The sequence below is a fragment of the Pecten maximus genome, chromosome 2 (assembly GCF_902652985.1).
Source record: "Pecten maximus chromosome 2, xPecMax1.1, whole genome shotgun sequence".
In the NCBI taxonomy this organism is placed as follows: Eukaryota; Metazoa; Mollusca; class Bivalvia; order Pectinida; family Pectinidae; genus Pecten; species Pecten maximus.
Genome location: NC_047016.1, coordinates 48,967,465 through 48,990,935, shown reverse-complemented (window position 1 = coordinate 48,990,935; position 23,471 = coordinate 48,967,465). Strand labels below are relative to the sequence as shown.

General features: G+C 37.8%; 1 protein-coding gene across 1 annotated transcript in view; it reads left to right on the top strand.

Annotated features, from left to right (window-relative positions):
- Nucleotides 1–23,471, top strand: part of LOC117343522 (cubilin-like) — a 149,347-nt gene that overhangs the window by 107,384 nt on the left and 18,492 nt on the right. Inside the window, exons 48-58 of the mRNA XM_033905904.1 lie at nucleotides 4,590–4,771; nucleotides 5,169–5,337; nucleotides 7,399–7,599; nucleotides 9,816–9,968; nucleotides 11,952–12,073; nucleotides 12,922–13,147; nucleotides 14,322–14,506; nucleotides 14,924–15,083; nucleotides 15,795–15,944; nucleotides 22,275–22,463; nucleotides 23,204–23,330. Coding sequence (XP_033761795.1) covers nucleotides 4,590–4,771; nucleotides 5,169–5,337; nucleotides 7,399–7,599; nucleotides 9,816–9,968; nucleotides 11,952–12,073; nucleotides 12,922–13,147; nucleotides 14,322–14,506; nucleotides 14,924–15,083; nucleotides 15,795–15,944; nucleotides 22,275–22,463; nucleotides 23,204–23,330 — 1,864 coding nt within the window. The remainder of the gene's footprint in view (nucleotides 1–4,589; nucleotides 4,772–5,168; nucleotides 5,338–7,398; nucleotides 7,600–9,815; nucleotides 9,969–11,951; nucleotides 12,074–12,921; nucleotides 13,148–14,321; nucleotides 14,507–14,923; nucleotides 15,084–15,794; nucleotides 15,945–22,274; nucleotides 22,464–23,203; nucleotides 23,331–23,471) is intronic.

The window sequence follows — 23,471 nt, the reverse complement described above, 5'->3', positions numbered from 1 at the left end:
GTTGGAACATGCGAGTTGCGAGTTGCGAAATGCGAGTTGCGAGTTACAAAATGCGAGTTGCGAGTTGCAAAATGCGAGTTGCGAGTTACAAAATGCGAGTTGCGAGTTGCAAAATGCGAGTTGCGAGTTGCAAAATGCGAGTTGCGAGTTGCAAAATGCGAGTTGCGAGTTACAAAATGCGAGTTGCGAGTTGCAAAATGCGAGTTGCGAGTTGCAAAATGCGAGTTGCGAGTTACAAAATGCGAGTTGCGAGTTGCAAAATGCGAGTTGCGAGTTGCAAAATGCCATTATTAATGTTTCTTTAAAAAAAGTGTTGGTCTTTAAAACATACATCCCCAGAAAGCATGTGATTGTCATCGTAGGCTTCATTTTATCGCTAAAACTTATAAACTGGTAATAAACAAATGGGCAGAGCTATGTGCCAAAACAAACTAAAATCCTATTTTTAAAGAGTGGTCATCCGATGCCCTGGTATCTAAAATTGAAAAAAAAAGTAGGTGATAAAATATTTCAATTTTCGCATTAACCAGACTGACTAAAATTGATTACATGAGCCTCTCCTAGATATAAGTCCGTATATCTCATATGGTAGAACCATCGCTTTAGTGACCCGAAGGTTCTGGGTTCGAATCAACAAAATTAATTTTATTCACATGTTGTTATGTTTTAAAGAATAATACAATTTAATTTTTCTTGGTCATTTCTAAAAGATTTTTTTTCAACATTTAATGCATATTTAATATTGATTTATTTTAAAATTAAGTACATGTATTTAGTTCTGTGTCTGATTATATTCGGCAGTTATTACGAGAAAAGTTTGCTAATATATTGAAATATATGCTAAGGCAAGTTCACGTATACACGGAATGTAAACAACGGCCATGTGTGTAGTTTATGTGTAGTGTAGTATAGTATACGTTTTTGTAGTTGGTTGTTTCCGGCTTCGTGAAAAATCTCCCGATAAAAATATGTGCGACGAGTGATTTTTATACACTGATGTCTCAAGGATTTCCCCAGTCAAGCGTCGAGGACAGCGGTCATTTTAATGTAAGGAGAGGCTGAATGAGCACCTTGGATTGCCATGAACACATGTGTTCCTCTTCCTTAAAGGATGCTTGTGACCTAATTGGGTCAACACCCGCTCACGTAATCTTTCAAATGAATTGATTTACAAAGAAAGTGAACGAGACAATAAGTACAACTACTGTTCGCCCCATCCAATGGTAAGGTGTGACAATCTTTTGTTAACTGATACAATAGAAACTTCTACTTTCACTTAACAATAATTAATTCCGGCTTGTGGAAGTCATTTCGACTCATTACATGTCAAATCAAAATTCCTGACATGATACAACAGATACAACCATGATACTAACTCTGTGATAGACTTTTTTACTGTAACGTTATGTTGAATTCAGTAACCGAAGTAATACAGATATAAGTAGACTTTATGACTACTGATTATTAAAAAAACATTTCTATGTTTTTCTACGTATATATGTGAAAGTACACAAGAAAACAATGTCGGTTGCACAAAGTTTTAGCGATAAAATGAAGCCTACGATGACAATCACATGCTTTCTGGGGATGTATGTTTTAAAGACCAACACTTTTTTTAAAGAAACATTAATAATGGCATTTTGTAACTCGCAACTCGCATTTTGCAACTCGCAACTCGCATTTTGTAACTCGCAACTCGCATTTTGCAACTCGCAACTCGCATTTTGCAACTCGCAACTCGCATTTTGTAACTCGCAACTCGCATTTTGCAACTCGCAACTCGCATTTTGCAACTCGCAACTCGCATTTTGCAACTCGCAACTCGCATTTTGTAACTCGCAACTCGCATTTTGCAACTCGCAACTCGCATTTTGCAACTCGCAACTCGCATTTTGTAACTCGCAACTCGCATTTTCCAACTCGCAACTCGCATTTTGTAACTCGCAACTCGCATTTTCCAACTCGCAACTCGCATTTTGTAACTCGCAACTCGCATTTTGCAACTCGCAACTCACATTTTCCAACTCGCAACTCGCATTTTGTAACTCGCAACTCGCAACTGACAAAAAGTGAACCTCGTAGTAGAGTAAGTATTAGTGAGTAGTAGAGTAAGTGAGTAGTGAGCAGTGAGCAGTAGAGTAAGTATTAGTGAGTAGTAGAGTAAGTATTAGTGAGTAGTGAGTAGTAGAGTAAGTATTAGTGAGTAGTGAGAAGTAGAGTAAGTATTAGTGAGTAGTAGAGTAAGTATTAGTGAGTAGTAGAGTAAATGAGCAGTAGAGTGAGTAGTAGAGTAAGTATTAGTGAGTAGTAGAGTAAGTGAGTAGTGAGCAGTAGAGTAAGTATTAGTGAGTAGTAGAGTAAGTATTAGTGAGTAGTAGAGTAAGTGAGTAGTGAGCAGTGAGCAGTAGAGTAAGTATTAGTGAGTAGTAGAGTAAATGAGCAGTAGAGTGAGTAGTAGAGTAAGTATTAGTGAGTAGTAGAGTAAGTGAGTAGTGAGCAGTAGACTAAGTATTAGTGAGTAGTAGAGTAAGTATTAGTGAGTAGTATAGTAAGTATTAGTGAGTAGTAGAGTAAGTATTAGTGAGTAGTAGAGTAAGTATTAGTGAGTAGTAGAGTAAGTATTAGTGAGTAGTAGAGTAAGTATTAGTGAGCAGTAGAGTAAGTATTAGTGAGTAGTAGAGTAAGTATTAGTGAGTAGTAGAGTAAGTGAGTAGTGAGTAGTATAGTAAGTATTAGTGAGTAGTAGAGTAAGTATTAGTGAGTAGTAGAGTAAGTATTAGTGAGCAGTAGAGTAAGTATTAGTGAGTAGTAGAGTAAGTATAAGTTAGCAGTAGAGTAAGTATTAGTGAGTAGTAGAGTAAGTATAAGTGAGTAGTAGAGTAAGTATTAGTGAGTAGTAGAGTAAGTATTAGTGAGTAGTAGAGTAAGTATTAGTTAGCAGTAGAGTAGTAGAGTAAGTATAGTAGTAGCAGTAGAGTAAGTATTAGTGAGTAGTAGAGTAAGTATTAGTGAGTAGTAGAGTAAGTATTAGTGAGTAGTAGAGTAAGTATTAGTGAGTAGTAGAGTAAGTATTAGTGAGTAGTAGAGTAAGTATTAGTGAGTAGTATAGTAAGTATTAGTGAGTAGTAGAGTAAGTATTAGTGAGTAGTAGAGTAAGTATTAGTGAGTAGTATAGTAAGTATTAGTGAGCAGTAGAGTAAGTATTAGTGAGTAGTAGAGTAAGTATTAGTGAGTAGTAGAGTAAGTATTAGTGAGCAGTAGAGTAAGTATTAGTGAGTAGTAGAGTAAGTATTAGTGAGTAGTAGAGTAAGTAGTAGTGAGTAGTAGAGTAAGTATTAGTGAGTAGTAGAGTAAGTATTAGTGAGTAGTAGAGTATTAGTGAGCAGTAGAGTAAGTATTAGTGAGTAGTAGAGTAAGTATTAGTGAGTAGTAGAGTAAGTATTAGTGAGTAGTAGAGTAAGTATTAGTGAGTAGTAGAGTAAGTATTAGTGAACAGTAGAGTATTAGTGAGCAGTAGAGTAAGTATTAGTGAGCAGTAGAGTAAGGATTAGTGAGTAGTAGAGTAAGTATTAGTGAGTAGTAGAGTAAGTGAGTAGTGAGCAGTAGAGTAAGGATTAGTGAGTAGTAGAGTAAGTATTAGTGAACAGTAGAGTATTAGTGAGTAGTAGAGTAAGTATTAGTGAGTAGTAGAGTAAGTATTAGTGAGTAGTAGAGTAAGTATTAGTGAGCAGTAGAGTAAGCATCAGTGAGCAGTAGAGTAAGTATTAGTGAGTAGTAGAGTAAATGAGCAGTAGAGTAAGTATTAGTGAGTAGTAGAGTAAGTATTAGTGAGTAGTAGAGTAAGTATTAGTGAGTAGTAGAGTAAGTATTAGTGAACAGTAGAGTATTAGTGAGCAGTAGAGTAAGTATTAGTGAGCAGTAGAGTAAGGATTAGTGAGTAGTAGAGTAAGTATTAGTGAGTAGTAGAGTAAGTGAGTAGTGAGCAGTAGAGTAAGGATTAGTGAGTAGTAGAGTAAGTATTAGTGAGTAGTAGAGTAAGTATTAGTGAGTAGTAGAGTAAGTATTAGTGAGTAGTAGAGTAAGTATTAGTGAGCAGTAGAGTAAGCATCAGTGAGCAGTAGAGTAAGTATTAGTGAGTAGTAGAGTAAATGAGCAGTAGAGTAAGTATTAGTGAGTAGTAGAGTAAGTATTAGTGAGTAGTAGAGTAAGTATTAGTGAGTAGTAGAGTAAGTATTAGTGAACAGTAGAGTATTAGTGAGCAGTAGAGTAAGTATTAGTGAGCAGTAGAGTAAGGATTAGTGAGTAGTAGAGTAAGTATTAGTGAGTAGTAGAGTAAGTGAGTAGTGAGCAGTAGAGTAAGGATTAGTGAGTAGTAGAGTAAGTATTAGTGAGTAGTAGAGTAAGTATTAGTGAACAGTAGAGTATTAGTGAGCCGTAGAGTAAGTATTAGTGAGTAGTAGAGTAAGTATTAGTGAGCATGCAGTTATGAAAATTCTTGTTTTTGATGAAAATTTGGAATGCTGGTTTTTCATGCCTCTGATTGTTTTTGTTTTTTTTAAAGTTTGCGGCGGCTTTTTTTTTTTTTAAAGTTTGCGGCGGCATGATGACGTCCCCGACTGGGACCTTCACTTCACCAAACTTCCCTGGCCAGTATGCTCATTCTAGGGTATGCGTCTGGACGATCATGGTTCAACAAGGCCGCAGAGTTTCCTTAACCTTCGACAGTTTTAATTTGGAATATGGCTCAAATTGCCGTTTTGATTTTGTTGCGGTAAGTGAATTAAGGTTTAAATGTAGCTAAAGAAAAAGAGGAATAAGAAGGAGTATTAACACTCTAAAGATAATGGAACTCAGATCAATAGAATCTGTTTTAGTTGTTTAATACTCTAACAGCCAAGACCAAAAAAAATCTGACCTAATTCAGGGAAGGATATTTTACAAATGGAGAATTGATTCCATTTGGTGACACTTCAACTAAAAATTTCTTTTATCCACAAAGTCCTCATTAATATTCTTCAGATATTAAACTTAATTTAATGTTAATCTATGTCATTATTAACATTTTCTTTAATTATTTACTCTCTGTGAAAGTTACTGTGGCTGTAAATGGAGGAAATAACATTTAGTTTAATACTAAAACAAGACAATCGACCTATAAACATCCACAGATATATGACGGTATCCTGGCTGATTCACCAATCAGAACTCGGTTCTGTGGAGCGACAATTCCAGAGCTCCAGGAGTCCAGTGGTAATACCATGAAGGTTGTGTTCCGCACAGATGGTTCCGTGAGTAATGGAGGATTCCGAGCCTCCTATACTTCAAACAATGAACAAGGTAATGGATATTTATAATGAGGTGGGGTAATGGATATTTATAGTGAGGCAAGGTAATGGATATTGATAGTGAGGCGAGGTAATGGATATTGATAGTGAGGTAATGGATATTGATAGTGAGGTGGAGTAATGGATATTTATAGTGAGGTGAGGTAATGGATATTGATAGTGAGGCGAGGTAACGGATATTTATAGTCAGGCGAGGTAATGGATATTGATAGTCAGGCGAGGTAATGGATATTGATAGTCAGGCGAGGTAATGGATATTGATAGCGAGGTAATGGATATTTATAGTGAGGTGAGGTAATGGATATTGATAGTGAGGTGAGGTAACGGATATTGATAGTGAGGCGAGGTAACGGATATTTATAGTGAGGTGAGGTAATGGATATTGATAGTCAGGCGAGGTAATGGATATTTATAGTGAGGTGAGGTAATGGATATTGATAGTCAGGCGAGGTAATGGATATTGATAGTCAGGTGAGGTAATGGATATTGATAGTGAAGTGAGGTAACGGATATTTATAGTGAGGTGAGGTAATGGATATTGATAGTCAGGCGAGGTAATGGATATTTATAATGTGGCGAGGTAATAGATATTTATAGTCGGGCGAGGTAATGGATATTTATAGTGAGGCGAGGTAACGGATATTTATAGTGAGGTGAGGTAATGGATATTGATAGTCAGGCGAGGTAATGGATATTTATAGTCAGGCGAGGTAATGAATATTCATAGTGAGGCCGGGTAATGGATATTGATAGTGAGGCGAGGTAATGAATATTCATAGTGAGGCCGGGTAATGGATATTGATAGTCAGGCGAGGTAATGGATATTGATAGTGAGGTGAGGTAATGGATATTGATAGTGAGGTGAGGTAATGGATATTGATAGTCAGGCGAGGTAATGGATATTGATAGTGAGGTGAGGTAATGGATATTGATAGTGAGGTGAGGTAATGGATATTCATAGTGAGGCGAGGTAATGGATATGTATAGTAAGGCGAGGTAATGGATATTGATAGTCAGGCGAGGTAATGGATATTGATAGTGAGGTAATGGATATTGATAGTGAGGTGGAGTAATGGATATTTATAGTGAGGTGAGGTAATGGATATTGATAGTCAGGCGAGGTAACGGATATTTATAGTGAGGTGAGGTAATGGATATTGATAGTCAGGCGAGGTAATGGATATTGATAGTGAGGTGAGGTAATGGATATTGATAGTCAGGCGAGGTAACGGATATTTATAGTGAGGTGAGGTAATGGATATTGATAGTGAGGTGAGGTAATGGATATTCATAGTGAGGCGAGGTAATGGATATGTATAGTAAGGCGAGGTAATGGATATTGATAGTCAGGCGAGGTAATGGATATTTATAGTGAGGCGAGGTAATGGATATTGATAGTCAGGCGAGGTAATGGATATTTATAGCGAGGTAATGGATATTTATAGTCGGGCGAGGTAATGGATATTGATAGTCAGGCAAGGTAATGGATATTTAAATTGAGGTGAGGTAATGGATATTGATAGTCAGGCGAGGTAATGGATATTTATAATTTTTCGAGGTAATAGATATTCATAGTGAGGCGAGGTAATGGAGATATTCATAGTGAGGCGAGGTAATGGAGATATTCATAGTGAGGCAGGGTAATGGAGATATTGATAGTCAGACGAGGTAATGGATAGTTGTATTGGGCAATGCATTTCTGTCTGTCTTCAATATTTCACCATGTGTATATAAAGGCTCAGGGTCAAGGTAGCACCGGGAGGAAGGGCTACAAAGTCTGTTAAAGCCACTGCCCATCTGTCTATCCAGTTAGAGCCTTGGTACAATAATGATTACCACTCATGTTTCATAAATCACAAAATGAAAGCTGCTAGGTTCTCATTTTATATTCTATAAATTTCTTTGGGAGAATTATGAAACAGCGAAATTTCTTTGGAACCAGTCAGCTATTTCTTAAAATTGTTTTAATTTACATATACTTCTCCTAAAATATAACGACAGCCTGTGAATACAGTCTTATATACATTTTCACCTGTATCTTATTATTTTGTAGTTTGTGGTGGACCTTTAAGCACTCCTGGGATAATTACCTCCCCTGGATTTGAGGCCGGTTCTAACTATACCAACAGTCATCAGTGTGTTTGGTTAATCGTCAACCAGAACTTCACCAACACGTCGATGGCTTTAAGTTTTAACAGTTTCCAAATTGAGTCGCATAGCAACTGTAATTTTGATTTCCTGGAAATCCGAGAAGGTATAGATATCTGGACTCTGTGAAATAAAACTTAATTAGCATAATTCACACCTGAGATACTTGCTAATTATAGTCTTTTCCAAAACTGTCATCAAACAATAGTCATATCTAGTTTTCTGTAAACAATATATTGTTAACAATAAACAGTATCAAAGTGAAATGGTTACCTAAGGTAACAAAGAATATGATTTGATTTGACTGGTAAAATCTAGATCTTAAAATATTCTTTTGATTTCTAATTAGTTAAATTATTGATTCAATACATGATATGTATATAAAATCTTGAATGATTTCTGTTTGTGTAATTGTTAGCTCACTTGATCTGAATGACGGGTGAGCTTATTCCACCGTGTGGTGTCTGTCGTCTGTCAACTTTTAATTGCGATCGCCTTTTGTCTGGCGTCGTCCGTCTTAAACAATTTTCAACTTCTTCTCAATTACCAACAGGCCCAGAGACCTGATATTAGGTCTGTAGCCTGCTTGGATGAAGGGCTATTAAGTTTGTTCAAATGGATGACATTGACCTTCAAGGTCATAAGGGTCAAATATGCTAAAATCTTTAAATAACTTCTCCTTGATAACCAAAAGGCCTAGAGACCCAATATTAGGTCTGTAGCATCTAGGGATGAAGCGCTACCAAATTTGTTCAAATGGATGACCTTGACCTTCATTCAAGGTCACAGGGGTCAAATATGCTTAAATTCTTAAACGACTTCTTCTTGATAACCAAAATGCCCAGAGACCCAATATTAGGTCTGTAGCATGCTGGGATGAAGAGCTACCAAGTTTGTTCAAATTGATGACCTTGACCTTCATTCAAGGTCACAGGGGCAAAATATGCTAAAATGTATCAAAACTCATGGGCCTCTTGTTTCTATTAATTGCTTCTAGTCACGAATGATTGTGTGAATTTTCATCACATTTAGTCTAAAGCATCCTTGAAAAGGGGATCCAATTTTGTATAAATGGCTGGTAAGACACCGAGGGGCTTGAGGAGGGAGGGGGGGGGGGGGGGGGGGGGGGGCAGTAGGGGTAATTTAGCAAATTCTTTAAAAATCCTGAATCCTTCAAGGTCAAACTTTGAAGCTTTTCACTGATAAAAATTTTGTTATGAAATTATGAAGTAAAGTTGATGTGAATTATTCTAGTCTGGCCACAGTTTAAAGTCACAGGGTAAAAGGTCAAGGTCAAATATTGTGTCAATTTTCAGCTATTTTTTGATGACATTATGAAACAGAATTAAACTTAGAGTCAACTGAACAAAGATGAATGTTACTGTGTTCAAGGTAAAATATACACGTGGAATTTGTCGTTCAACTGAACAAAGGAGAAGATTACTGGTTCAAAAGTCAAAGACAAATTTTGTATCTTTTCACTAATAATCATTTCATTATAACACTACCAAGAAAAACATGTTAGAATAAATAAAGGAGTCAACTGCCTAAATGTTCAGGATAAAGGTCAAGGTAACTGGGTCTGAGGGTTAAAAGCCAACTAGCCAAACTTATTGAGGTCATTGGGTCAAAGTTCAAGGCCATTTGGGTCCAAATGTCAAGGACAAACTTGATCTCTGACAATGACCCTGGATTAGATGAAACAAATCAAACTTTACAAATGAGTATTATACCTTTATGTGGAGGTGGAAGGAGAGTAAATTCGTGGTACATAATGTATACATGTATATAATTATATGTATATAACATTTCCTACTTGCAATTGCCTTTGAACTCCAATTTCCAAATGCCGTTCCGAACCTCAGCGATAAGGGCTGATATCTTCTTGATGATTATATGGGATATATGGCCACATGTGGCGGCCGTTGCAAACTGTCAAGTGTTCTAGTTGCTTTGAATTTTCTTTTGAACCAGAACACTTAAATTTAGTTAAAGGGGAAAATAAATGACTGATATACAGGGTACTTCGAGGCGAATCCAAAATAGGAAAAATATTTGAAATATAACTTAGAATGCTTTGCCATTATAACTGAAATACCATGGTGAGCGATACAAGTTTCATGGACCTTTTGTCAGAGTCTTGGGGGGGGGACTACAAAGTGATTTAATAGTATGACTTCAGCTGTAGAATAGTGAAACATAGCTTAAGTAACATCAGATTAGCAGCATTTCATTTCAGCACAAAGGTCATACCAAAACTAGCCTGAAGGTCAGGATACAAACAGGTAATGCTTTATCCATTTTTGTCTTTTCTTTTTCCAGGATATTCAGAGACAGGTTCATTAATTGGAAAGTATTGTGGAACAACGGTGATGCCATCCCCCATTTACACACCATCTCCGCAACTGTGGGTCCGGTTTAGGACCGACTCTAGTATCGTTGATCGTGGTTTTAGTCTGAACTATGGATTCACAGGTACGAATGTTGTGTAGTTCGTTCACAGACTTTCTTCAGTCCCGGCTTTTAAATTATAACAGCTTTTGAGCAGGATAAATGTATTTACTAGCTAAAACGGTTAAGTGGGCTTATGCCATGGTGCAGCATCCGGCATCTGTCCAGCCTCAATTTTTCATTCAAACAGTATCTTCTCAAGAACCAAAAGGCCCAGCAACCTGATATTGATCCAGTAGCATGCTGGGGTTGAATAGCTACTGCTTTTGGTCAAATGAATGATTCAATGCCACAGGGGTCAACCAAGAGACTCAGAGACCTGATGTTAGGCTGGTAACATGCTGTGGTAAATTTCTATCAAGTTTGTTCATGATATGAATGACCTTGACCTTTTTTCAAGGTTAAAGGGGTTAAATATGCTAAAATCTTCAAACAACATCTTCCCAATATTGCAAAGGCCAAGGGACCCGATATTGGGCCTGTCACATGTAGGACTGAAGTGCTACCAATTTTTTTTCAAATAAATGACCTTGAACTACTTTCAAGGTCACAGTGGTCAAATGTTCTTGCATATTCACATGACTTCTTCTCAATAACCAAGAGACCTTATGTTGGGCATGTCACATACGGGGATGAAGGGCTATCTGATTTGTGTAATTGAATGACCTTGGATTATATCCAGGGTCAAAGGGGTCAAAAATGAGTTATTCTAAAAACTCAAAAGGCTTAGAGTGATGACATTTGGCAGGTAATATGTGGTTATGGATGACTGTCAACCTGGGCATTGATATTCAAATGAATGATCTTGATGCATTTTTCAAGGTCATTGTTATCAAAGTAGCCCATGCACTTCTCAGATCAATGCCAGGTAAGAGATAAAGCCCTTTGGGCCTCTTGATACAAAGTACAGCCATTAATAATGGGTAGCTCCATATCTATGCAGAAGAAAGTTCATTTCATTCTATAAAAGATTTTCTGCTGTATACAATATGGGCACGCCTGTAGTTAAGCGCTGTAGTAATTAAGATACAAGTGCAGCCTGCTGTATATTGATATCAATGTCTATCCATCGGTCAGTATTTTCATTTCTGAAGATTTTCTTAGGATTCTAAATGCCAACATTTCTGATATTCAACACAGTGAATCACTATGACAGGTAAACATGCATTAAGTTCATTTGTGTCTATCTAATTTTCCCAAGGTTATTGGGTCAAGGTCAAATATTAGGGTCAAAGTCAGTATTGGGGTCAGACATTATTGTTGGTATGTGGGTTATACAGAACACATTGGTACCAATTAGCTTTGGCCCTGCATTTCACATTTCACATGATCTGCAGATGTGCGTTAGGGGTTTAAAAAAATTCTAAGGTCAAGGTCAAGTTTGTTGTTACTAAAATTAGAACCGGTTCTGTACTTTTGTTTCAGATAATCTAAGAAACAAAGACAGTCAAAATTTCTGAAATTTCATAATTTTATGTATTCCTGTCAATATAATTCATAACATATTAAGATCTTTTAGACATCAATTTTTCTGAATTTACTTGAGAACACCCTGTCATATGCATATATGAAATTATCTGATGAAGCCTTCACCTTAAAATAATGATCATGTATTTTCATGCCACTGCCATGAAATAGGGGGGTAGTGTATACCTATGTCTGTCCTGCCTGGGGGGGGGGCATTTATGATTTTCCATTAATTGATATTTTGCTATGAATATTTAGTGTCCTGACATTAATTGTGTTATATATGTCCCAGTAAGATATATAGCCTTCAAGTGGACTACAGATATGAGGAAATTCTCTGTATGACAGCTAGGTGCTGGAGAAAATGCAGAATATTATATGGTACTGTTTCAGTTAAATCACCGATCTATGGGTGTCATCTCAGTTTGGCAAACACAGAGTCCTCTCATTGGATAGATATTTCATTGAAAAAGGGGTCAGATTTGTTTAAACATTATGTGTTTCGCTGTTGGACCTGACATATTTTTGTGACTTTAACAGATTGTGGTGGTATACTAACTCAGAACAATGGGGTCATCACCAGTCCTAACTTTCCTAGCCTGTATAATCACAGCGACTCCTGCGCTTGGCACATACAGGCTCCAGAAGGCTTCCGCATCAATGTAAGTAATAGGACCGATTGAGAACTAGCAAGAAATCACTGAGGCTGTTGGTCAAGTTCATCTACCAACAAGACAAAATACTCTCTCTTATCACAAAAACCTTGTGTCAGAATCTCTACTTCCTATTAAATATTTTTTGGAAAGAATCTTTTGAAAGACATACAAGATACCAGGGGTATTCCAGAAATATCCGTGTTTGAGTGGTGGGCAGCAATTTCACGAAAAATTTGATGGGTGGTGGGGAATTCACCATTTTTTCTAGATTTCCTTATTAACTATAAATGTGTTTCATTAGTTAATGGGTATAATGCGTCTTCGAGGACTCCATTCAAATTTATTCAAAAATGTAAAGGACTTTTCTGATTAACTGAGTGATGCAGGCCCATTGGGCCTCTTGCTTGTGCGCTCATTTATAGCAAAAGGAGGGGGCCACAATAGCTCAGTCAGTTAGAGTGCTGGCCACGTAATCTCGGTTGGTGATCCCGAGGTGTGGCTCAAAGCTCCCTACCAGTGTCAGTTTGTGTTTCTCAAGGTGGTGAGAAGCGGGCTGGTTTGTGCTGTCGTGGTTGTGTCCTTGGGCGAGATACTTCATCCTTATTGCTCTGGATGGCATGTGACATGCCTCTTGTATGTTATTCAGCGAGGTATAGTCACCAACTACGTCAAGGCGACCCTGTCTCAAAATAACCCTGGCTGTTCCCAGGGCGATTAAAAACAGCAAACAAACTATAAATAGATATTTTAACACGTTTTCAGCTTTAAGTAAACTCAGCATTTACTTCCAGAATCATCGAAATGAGAGTGGGGGAACCCATATCACGTTTCTTTTGTTCATCTTTATTTTTCAGGTACAATTTACCGACTTCAACATTGAGACACATCCCAACTGCGTTTTTGACTATGTCGAAGTGTTGAACGGCCCATATTATAGCTCCCCATCTGTAGGCAAATACTGTGGTACAACTTTGCCTCCTGCTTTCACGTCTCAGTCCAGGGCCATCCGTGTGTACTTCAAGTCTGATATCTCCATTAGCAGACAAGGATTTCGTCTGACTTACTTCTTCCAGTCCGGAGGTGCCATTCCATTTTTCATACCATTTTTCATAAAGTTAATAATGTTATTTAGGCAGTTTGAAATTGTCATACCTGTGCTGTTTTGTAGATCGTTTGTTCACAAAAAGAATTCCACGATAGTGTGATATGAAAGGAAGGATCTTTATACTATTATAATAACAGAATTTATTATCACGAAAATTGAACGCTTTGAAGATGATGTCATTTTATTACTTTGATATTGTGATGTGCTAAATTTGAAGTCAATTTTCATGATAATAGTAATAAAAATCTTTATTGAATATCACAGAGCTCCAGCTCTCAGAACATTAAAGATACAATATATAATATCTGCTTTAAACATCAAAGTTGTATTCTTTAGGGGTATAAACATAAAAAAAAATAGTAAATTCAACACAAAATGACGTGTATGCGTAATTCCATTCTTATTTATGCACGAGATAATGTATATACATCATCACCTCTAAAATTAATGTACAGACCATGTAAAAAATATCATAAATTTTGATAATTTATATTTTGACTCTTTACAGTGTTTCTAATGAAGATTCCCAAACATTGCCACACATCCCTCAGAAGTGTATAAAGATTTGCAAATAGAGCCCTGAATCTTTAGATCAACACATTATATGTAACTAAGATGTACAAGTCATTTCTGTGATCAATGTAGATAAATCACTTGTAGAGAAAGTGAAGTTCATCTTCAACTACATATTTACCAGTCAGACAATTGAGATTCTCTAAGACCTGTTTACTCCTAGGATATCCTAGATGGCTAAGGCCCTGATGGATGCTAGTAAAGAAGGTGAAAGTCCACAATGGAGGCCCCTCCCAACATCTGTTTAATCATATTTCACAAGGGAGGGCACTTATTTACATACAATACATTATAACATTATGGATTGTTAGTTATGTATATGTAATTTTGTGACCTTTTACACCTGAAGTCTTTTTTGACCTTGTAACCATCTGACCTTACGACATTGTGACCTTATGACCTTGTAACAGTGTGATTGTAATATTCTGATCTTATGACATTGTGATTGTAACCATCTGACCTTACGACCTTATGACCTTGTGACATGGTGATTGTTACCTTCTGACCTTACGACCTTGTGACCTTGTGACATGGTGATTGTTACCTTCTGACCTTATGACCTTGTATTTTCTGTAGGCTGTGGCGGGTTATTCCACAGTAACGATGGACAGATTATGAGTCCAAACTACCCACAGAGTTATCCTCACAGAACAGAATGTGTCTGGGACATCAATGTCTCCCCTGGCTACCATGTGGCCTTGACCTTCACTCCACCATTTGACCTTGAAAGCCATGCCTCTTGTTCCTGGGATTATGTTGAGGTAAGTAACTCTTTGTCTACACAATGTTCTTCTGATTCCTTGATATGCGTTGTCACATTTTTCATAGCATGAATCTCTTCTCTGTTTTTGTCTTGTCACAACAAAGAAATTTAGAATATAAACTGTTGCTTTTTCTTTCAATATTTTGTCTTTTATAGAGAGTTGAAATTGGGACAGCAAAATAATTCAGCAAAATTACTGTTTTCGCAAGAATTGTATTGTTTTCATTAATGTTATTTTATTTTTTTAATTATTTGAATATCAAGAAATTGACATTCCTTTCAAATATTGTAACAGTACAAAAACTACAGATTGGAAATTTTGAGGATTTAGAATCGATTCCTTCAATGACCCGGCTTAAGCTTAAGTTGACTATTGACCAATCGAAGATGAAATCTTTATCTACCGTATTCCTAGGTGAACGACGGCCTTTGGAACGGCTCTTTGGTACCATTGGGTCGATGGTGTAGTAATCTAACTCCGCCACAACAAAACTCGACAACAAACCGACTAGTTGTAAAGTTTCGTTCGGATATAAACACCAATGGCAATGGGTTTTCCGCTAACTGGACAGTAGGTAAGTGCTCTGGTCAGTCTGAACTTTGAACTGCAGTTCTCTTTCTGATCGATGCCCTAGTTTTCAGATCTGATACTGGCTAAAGCTTCGGTATCCTATAATTGGCCAGATAAACTGACCAGTGGTCAAAGGCTGGGTTGTCAAATGTTGGTAATGTTGAATTAGATGTTGTTTTAACAAATCTAGTTAGAATGACCCGGGTGAGATTATATAATACTGTAACCCTGTAGTTCTGCCTGTGGACAGTAAATATCTTCAAAACAGCTGTCTCTGAACTAACGAAACTCTGAACATTATACAAAGATGGTGTTGGCCAACTCCATTAAGGCTATGTTGAATGTCTTACTGTCTTAATGACATATTCATAGTTACATTACCATAGCTACATCAGCCACTGGATTTTGAAGTCCAAATGTCAGACATCAGCTTCAGCAACATGGGCAGATTCCATAATGATATACAATGTGAGGCAAGCTTCGTACCAATGATGGTACCCTTCCAGATATCTCGGATTTTAAGTATACACTAAATGTTAAAAATTGTCAGGTGTCAAATCCCCCTGAGTCACATCTTCACTAGCCAAGGCTTCTGATTACGTAACGTAATCGGAAGCCTTGGCTAGTGAAGATGCCTGAGCCAATGCCTCTTTGCTTTACATTTGCTTCATTTCAGTTTGTTCCGTCACTTTTTAAGAAACTCTTCATTGTTTAGGTTGCGGCTCAATTTTCACCTCGGAAAATGGCAGAATTGTCTCCCCTGGTTACCCAGAAGTGTATGGCAATCATCAGTTGTGTAACTACACCATCATCTCGGACCCCCAGCGCTTCATCGTTCTCAGGTTCAGTGTGTTTGATCTAGAAGGTAAAAATCTGTTCTTATATCAAAGTAAGACTTACAAAACATATATTGAAGTATCTCCCTTTGTCAGAAACATATCCTCTGGATTAACTACCTGCCCTAAAGTTAACCCACCCACCCCTTCTTCCTTTTTCACTGAATCTTCAATTTTAAAATTAGTAAGCTGGAAGTGATTCCCATTAAATGCACCCTTCCCAAACTTTTACACTAGGAGAGAGGCATATTTGAAGATAAATACGATACTAAACTTTTACACAAGGGAAGGGGGCTTACATGAAGACAAAATTAGGGAAGGGGGCTTACATGAAGACAAAATTAGGGAAGGGGGCTTACATGAAGATAAATATGGTACTAAACTTTTACACCAGGGAAGGGGGCCTATATGAAGATAGCTATTGTACTTACCTTTTTCTCTAGGGGAGACGGCTTATTTGAAGATAAATACGGTACCAAACTTTAACAGCAGAGGAGGGGGCCTTTATGAAGATAGCTATAGTACTTATCTTTTTCTCTAGGGGAGAAGGCTTATCAGAGATGAAAATATTCAGGCGATTGGCTGATTTCAGCCTTTTTGAGAATATCAGTATCAGTGTAATGTAAGCTAATTTTCCCATTGAAAAGATTGAGTAATCTAATTTTCAGCCTTTTTGCCCTTAGTCCATTTTCATCTCTGGCTTATTTGTGAATATATAGGGAAAATGTCCAGGAAGATTTAAAGAGATTTATGTGAAGTATCCCGCGAGTCAAATAAACACAATATGTTAAATATGTTTGTTCTCTATGACAAAGTTAAAGGAAGGTGTAATAATCGGGCTGTATGTCCCTTTGTTAATCTGTCCGTCTTTTCGTGAATGTTTTCCTGTGTAAGTGCTGTTTATAGGCCCACATCTAACTGTTAGGAAACTTAAGACTAAGTGCCCATTGATCTGAAACACAATAATGTAAAAAAAAAAAGGGATAATAGGGGAAATTGAGTTATATCCTAAAAATCCTTCCGAATGGATAGAGATACAAAATATGTAGTAAAACAGATATGGTCTGCAGTTTTATCAGGTAATGAGTGGAGGAGATTTAGTACCGTCCAGTTAGTACAACAGAAGGGCTATCAAATTCTGTAAGGGGAAGGGCTATCAAATTCTGTAAGGGGAAGGGCTATCAAATTCTGTTAGGGAAGGACTATCAAATTCTGTTAGGGAAGGGCTATCAAATTCTGTTAGGGAAGGACTATCAAATTCTGTTAGGGAAGGGCTATCAAATTCTGTTAGGGAAGGGCTATCAAATTCTGTTAGGGAAGGGCTATCAAATTCTGTTAGGGAAGGACTATCAAATTCTGTTAGGGAAGGGCTATCAAATTCTGTTAGGGAAGGGCTATCAAATTCTGTTAGGGAAGGACTATCAAATTCTGTTAGGGAAGGGCTATCAAATTCTGTAGGGAAGGACTATCAAATTCTGTTAGGGAAGGGCTATCAAATTCTGTTAGGGAAGGACTATCAAATTCTGATAGGGGAAGGGCTATCAAATTCTGTTAGGGGAAGGACTATCAAATTGTGTTAGGGGAAGGGCTATCAAATTGTGTTAGGGGAAGGGCTATCAAATTGTGTTAGGGGAAGGGCTATCAAATTCTGTTAGGGAAGGGCTATCAAATTCTGATAGGGGAAGGGCTATCAAATTCTGTAAGGGGAAGGGCTATCAAATTGTGTTAGGGAAGGGCTATCAAATTGTGTTAGGGGAAGGGCTATCAAATTCTGTTAGGGGAAGGGCTATCAAATTCTGTTAGGGGAAGGGCTATCAAATTCTGTTAGGGGAAGGGCTATCAAATTCTGTTAGGGGAAGGACTATCAAATTCTGTTAGGGGAAGGGCTATCAAATTCTGTTAGGGGAAGTTCTATCAAATTCTGATAGGGGAAGGGCTATCAAATTCTGATAGGGGAAGGGCTATCAAATTCTGTAAGGGGAAGGACTATCAAATTCTGTTAGGGGAAGGGCTATCAAATTCTGTTAGGGGAAGTTCTATCAAATTCTGATAGGGGAAGGGCTATCAAATTCTGATAGGGGAAGGGCTATCAAATTCTGTAAGGGGAAGGACTATCAAATTCTGTTAGGGGAAGGACTATCAAATTCTGTTAGGGGAAGGACTATCAAATTCTGTTAGGGGAAGGACTATCAAATTCTGTTAGGGGAAGGGCTATCAAATTCTGTAAGGGGAAGGACTATCAAATTCTGTAAGGGGAAGGGCTATCAAATTCTGTTAGGGGAAGGACTATCAAATTCTGTAAGGGGAAGGGCTATCAAATTCTGTAAGGGGAAGGACTATCAAATTCTGTTAGGGGAAGGGCTATCAAATTCTGTAAGGGGAAGGACTATCAAATTCTGTAAGGGGAAGGACTATCAAATTCTGTAAGGGGAAGGACTATCAAATTATGTTAGGGGAAATACTATCAAATTATGTTAGGGGAAGGGCTATCAAATTCTGTTAGGGGAAATACTATCAAATTAGGGGAAGGGCTATCAAATTCTGTTAGGGGAAATACTATCAAATTCGGTTAGGGGAAGGACTATCAAATTCTGTAAGGGGAAGGGCTATCAAATTCTGTTAGGGGAAGGGCTATCAAATTCTGTTAGAGGAAGGACTATCAAATTCTGTAAGGTTAAGGACTATCAAATTCTGTTAGGGGAAGGGCTATCAAATTCTGTTAGGGGAAGGGCTATCAAATTTTGTAAGGGAAGGGGCTGTCAAACTGTGTTAGGGAAGGGCTATCAAATTCTGTTAGGGGAAGGACTATCAAATTCTGATAGGGGAAGGACTATCAAATTCTGTAAGGGGAAGGGCTATCAAATTCTGTAAGGGGAAGGGCTATCAAATTCTGTAAAGGAAGGGGCTGTCAAACTGTGTTAGGGAAGGGCTATCAAATTCTGTTAGGGGAAGGGCTATCTCATTCTTTTAGGGGAAGGGCTATCAAATTCTGTTAGGGAAGGGCTATCAAATTCTTTTAGGGGAAGGGCTATCAAATTCTGTTAGGGGAAGGGCTATCTCATTCTTTTAGGGGAAGGGCTATCAAATTCTTTTAGGGGAAGGGCTATCAAATTCTGTTAGGGAAGGGCTATCAAATTCTTTTAGGGGAAGGGCTATCAAATTCTGTTAGGGGAAGGGCTATCAAATTCTGTTAGGGGGAGGACTATCAAATTCTGTTACGGGAAGGGCTATCAAATTCTGTTACGGGAAGGGCTATCAAATTCTGTAAGGGGAAGGACTATCAAATTCTGTTAGGGGAAGGGCTATCAAATTCTGTAAGGGGAAGGACTATCAAATTGTGTTAGGGGAAGGGCTATCAAATTCTGTTAGGGAAGGACTATCAAATTCTGTTAGGGGAAGGACTATCAAATTGTGTTAGGGGAAGGGCTATCAGATCGTGTTAGGGGAAGGACTATCAAATTGTGTTAGGGGAAGGACTATCAAATTCTGTTAGGGGAAGGACTATCAAATTCTGTTAGGGGAAGCGCTATCAAATTATGTTAGGGGAAGGGCTTTCAAATTCTGTAAGGGGAAGGGCTATCAAATTGTGTTAGGGGAAGGGCTATCAAATTGTGTTAGGGGAAGGGCTATCAAATTCTGTAAGGGGAAGGACTATCAAATTGTGTTAGGGGAAGGGCTATCAAATTCTGTTAGGGGAAGCGCTATCAAATTATGTTAGGGGAAGGGCTTTCAAATTCTGTAAGGGGAAGGGCTATCAAATTGTGTTAGGGGAAGGGCTATCAAATTGTGTTAGGGGAAGGGCTATCAAATTGTGTTAGGGAAGGGCTATCAAATTCTGTTAGGGGAAGGACTATCAAATTCTGTAAGGGGAAGACTATCAAATTGTGTTAGGGGAAGCGCTATCAAATTCTGTTAGGGAAGGGCTATCAAATTCTGTAAGGGGAAGGACTATCAAATTGTGTTAGGGAAGGGCTATCAAATTGTGTTAGGGAAGGGCTATCAAATTCTGTTAGGGGAAGGACTATCAAATTCTGTAAGGGGAAGACTATCAAATTGTGTTAGGGGAAGCGCTATCAAATTGTGTTAGGGAAGGGCTATCAAATTCTGTAAGGGGAAGGACTATCAAATTGTGTTAGGGAAGGGCTATCAAATTGTGTTAGGGAAGGGCTATCAAATTGTGTTAGGGGAAGGGCTATCAAATTCTGTAAGGGGAAGGGCTATCAAATTGTGTTAGGGAAGCGCTATCAAATTCTGTTAGGGAAGGGCTATCAAATTCTGTAAGGGGAAGGACTATCAAATTCTGTAAGGGGAAGGGCTATCAAATTGTGTTAGGGAAGGGCTATCAAATTGTGTTAGGGGAAGGGCTATCAAATTCTGTAAGGGGAAGGGCTATCAAATTGTGTTAGGGAAGGGCTATCAAATTGTGTTAGGGAAGGGCTATCAAATTGTGTTAGGGGAAGGGCTATCAAATTGTGTTAGGGGAAGGGCTATCAAATTATGTTAGGGGAAGCGCTATCAAATTCTGTTAGGGAAGGACTATCAAATTGTGTTAGGGGAAGGGCTATCAAATTGTGTTAGGGAAGGGCTATCAAATTCTGTAAGGGGAAGGACTATCAAATTGTGTTAGGGAAGGGCTATCAAATTGTGTTAGGGGAAGCGCTATCAAATTCTGTTAGGGAAGGACTATCAAATTGTGTTAGGGGAAGGGCTATCAAATTGTGTTAGGGAAGGGCTATCAAATTCTGTAAGGGGAAGGACTATCAAGATGTGTTAGGGAAGGGCTATCAAATTGTGTTAGGGAAGGGCTATCAAATTCTGTTAGGGGAAGGACTATCAAATTCTGTAAGGGGAAGGACTATCAAATTGTGTTAGGGAAGGGCTATCAAATTCTGTTAGGGGAAGGGCTATCAAATTGTGTTAGGGGAAGCGCTATCAAATTCTGTTAGGGAAGGGCTATCAAATTCTGTAAGGGGAAGGACTATCAAATTGTGTTAGGGAAGGGCTATCAAATTGTGTTAGGGAAGGGCTATCAAATTCTGTTAGGGGAAGGACTATCAAATTCTGTAAGGGGAAGGACTATCAAATTGTGTTAGGGAAGGGCTATCAAATTCTGTTAGGGGAAGGACTATCAAATTGTGTTAGGGGAAGGACTATCAAATTGTGTTAGGGGAAGGGCTATCAAATTCTGTGAGGGGAAGGACTATCAAATTGTGTTAGGGGAAGGGCTATCAAATTGTGTTAGGGAAGGGCTATCAAATTCTGTAAGGGGAAGGACTATCAAATTGTGTTAGGGAAGGGCTATCAAATTGTGTTAGGGAAGGGCTATCAAATTCTGTTAGGGGAAGGACTATCAAATTCTGTAAGGGGAAGGACTATCAAATTGTGTTAGGGAAGGGCTATCAAATTCTGTTAGGGGAAGGACTATCAAATTGTGTTAGGGGAAGGACTATCAAATTGTGTTAGGGGAAGGGCTATCAAATTCTGTTAGGGGAAGGACTATCAAATTGTGTTACGGGAAGGACTATCAAATTGTGTTAGGGGAAGGGCTATCAAATTGTGTTAGGGGAAGGACTATCAAATTGTGTTAGGGGAAGGGCTATCAAATTCTGTTACGGGAAGGACTATCAAATTGTGTTAGGGGAAGGACTATCAAATTATGTTAGGGGAAGGACTATCAAATTCTGTTAGGGGAAGGACTATCAAATTCTGTTAGGGGAAGGACTATCAAATTGTGTCTGGAAGCTAGGGCTATCTAGTTCTACTATGGGAAAGGTTATCAAATTCTACTAGGGGAAGGGCTATCTTATTCTGCTCACAATTTTGACCTTGTGGGGTTAACTGTCAGTATGATTACCTGTTTTATTTTTTCTGTCAGGTTGGAGTAACTGTCAGTATGATTACCTGTTTTATTTTTTTGTCAGGTTGGAGTAACTGTCGGTATGATTACCTGTTTGATTTATTTTTGGTCAGGTGGGGGTAACTGTCCGTATGATTACCTGTTTTATTTATTTCTGGTCAGGTGGGAGTAACTGTCAGTATGATTACCTGTTTTATTTTTTTGTCAGGTTGGGAGTAACTGTCGGTATGATTACCTGTTTGATTTATTTTTGGTCAGGTGGGGGTAACTGTCCGTATGATTACCTGTTTGATTTATTTTTGGTCAGGTGGGGGTAACTGTCTGTATGATTACCTGTTTTATTTATTTTTGGTCAGGTGGGGGTAACTGTCGGTATGATTACCTGTTTGATTTATTTTGGTCAGGTGGGGGTAACTGTCCGTATGATTACCTGTTTGATTTATTTTTGGTCAGGTGGGGGTAACTGTCGGTATGATTACCTGTTTTATTTATTTTTGGTCAGGTGGGAGTAGCTGTCCGTATGATTACCTGGATGCATTTGCCGGAAACAATTCTTTAGGGCGACGCCTTGGCAGGTTCTGTGGCAATGTAATCCCACAGGCTATTAGTTCTTTAGGTGTCATGTTCTTGCAGTTCCGGACAGACTTGTCCATCGTCGGACATGGTTTCAGCTTGAATTATCGAACCTCAGGTGAGACAAAGTTTGGCTCCATTCTTTTTCAAAGTGCATGTTTCTTCTATAACAGTTTCGAGAAGCAATATCAAAGAATTTTCTAATATTTTTTATCATTGAATCACTAATTTAATGGGATAAGAATTTAACTAGTTTATTTCTGTAATATACGTGACTTTGTCATGAAATGAAATTAATGTTAACTGGTTAAATTAGATTTTTTATTTGTTTTTTTTCTATCATTATTTCTTTTGTTTTCGAGATTTTTTATGCAATGTTAAGTATATGTTCAATTGTATTCAAAAGTATCTCATAAATTTGTATAGAAAATCTCCCAAACATTCTGATTCATCTTATATTTCCACTTTCATGCAATCAATGGTTGTCTTTGTATTGAATGTTTCCAAATCTTACATTTACATTGTATTTAAAGAAAGGAAGAAAGCAGAAAAAAAGAAAGAAAATTTTTAATTTTATCGCATAACCGACATTACACAGATTGGCGCACCCACAAAACTCTGTCTATAGCAACAAAGATCATAATTTATTATCAGAAATCTTTCATTGCGAAAAAAGCTGATATATGGTAATCGCTAAAATGTGTATTTGTACAGTATGTGAGTATATGATAGTCAAGGATAAGGGATATACATTACAAAAATTATTGAAAACATTATTTATTCATTTGTAATTGTTAATTATATATAAGATATGTGTGTTTTTGACTGGGAATATAAACGCTGTGATCTGTTCTACAGAATGTGGTGGAAACTTCACTAGTCCCTACGGATTTATTAGGACACCCCAACAACCGTCGATATACCATCACAACGCAAACTGTTCCTGGCTTATAACTGTGGCACCTGACCGGGTCGTCTATTTCAAGTAGGAATGACAATTTTATTGGCTATTTAATGAATACTATATTAAATATAGACAGGTTTTTATAATATTCCTCTTTTAAGTTCATATGTATTAAGACAACACTGTATAAGTTATCTCCCTTGAAACATTACATCTGAGTTC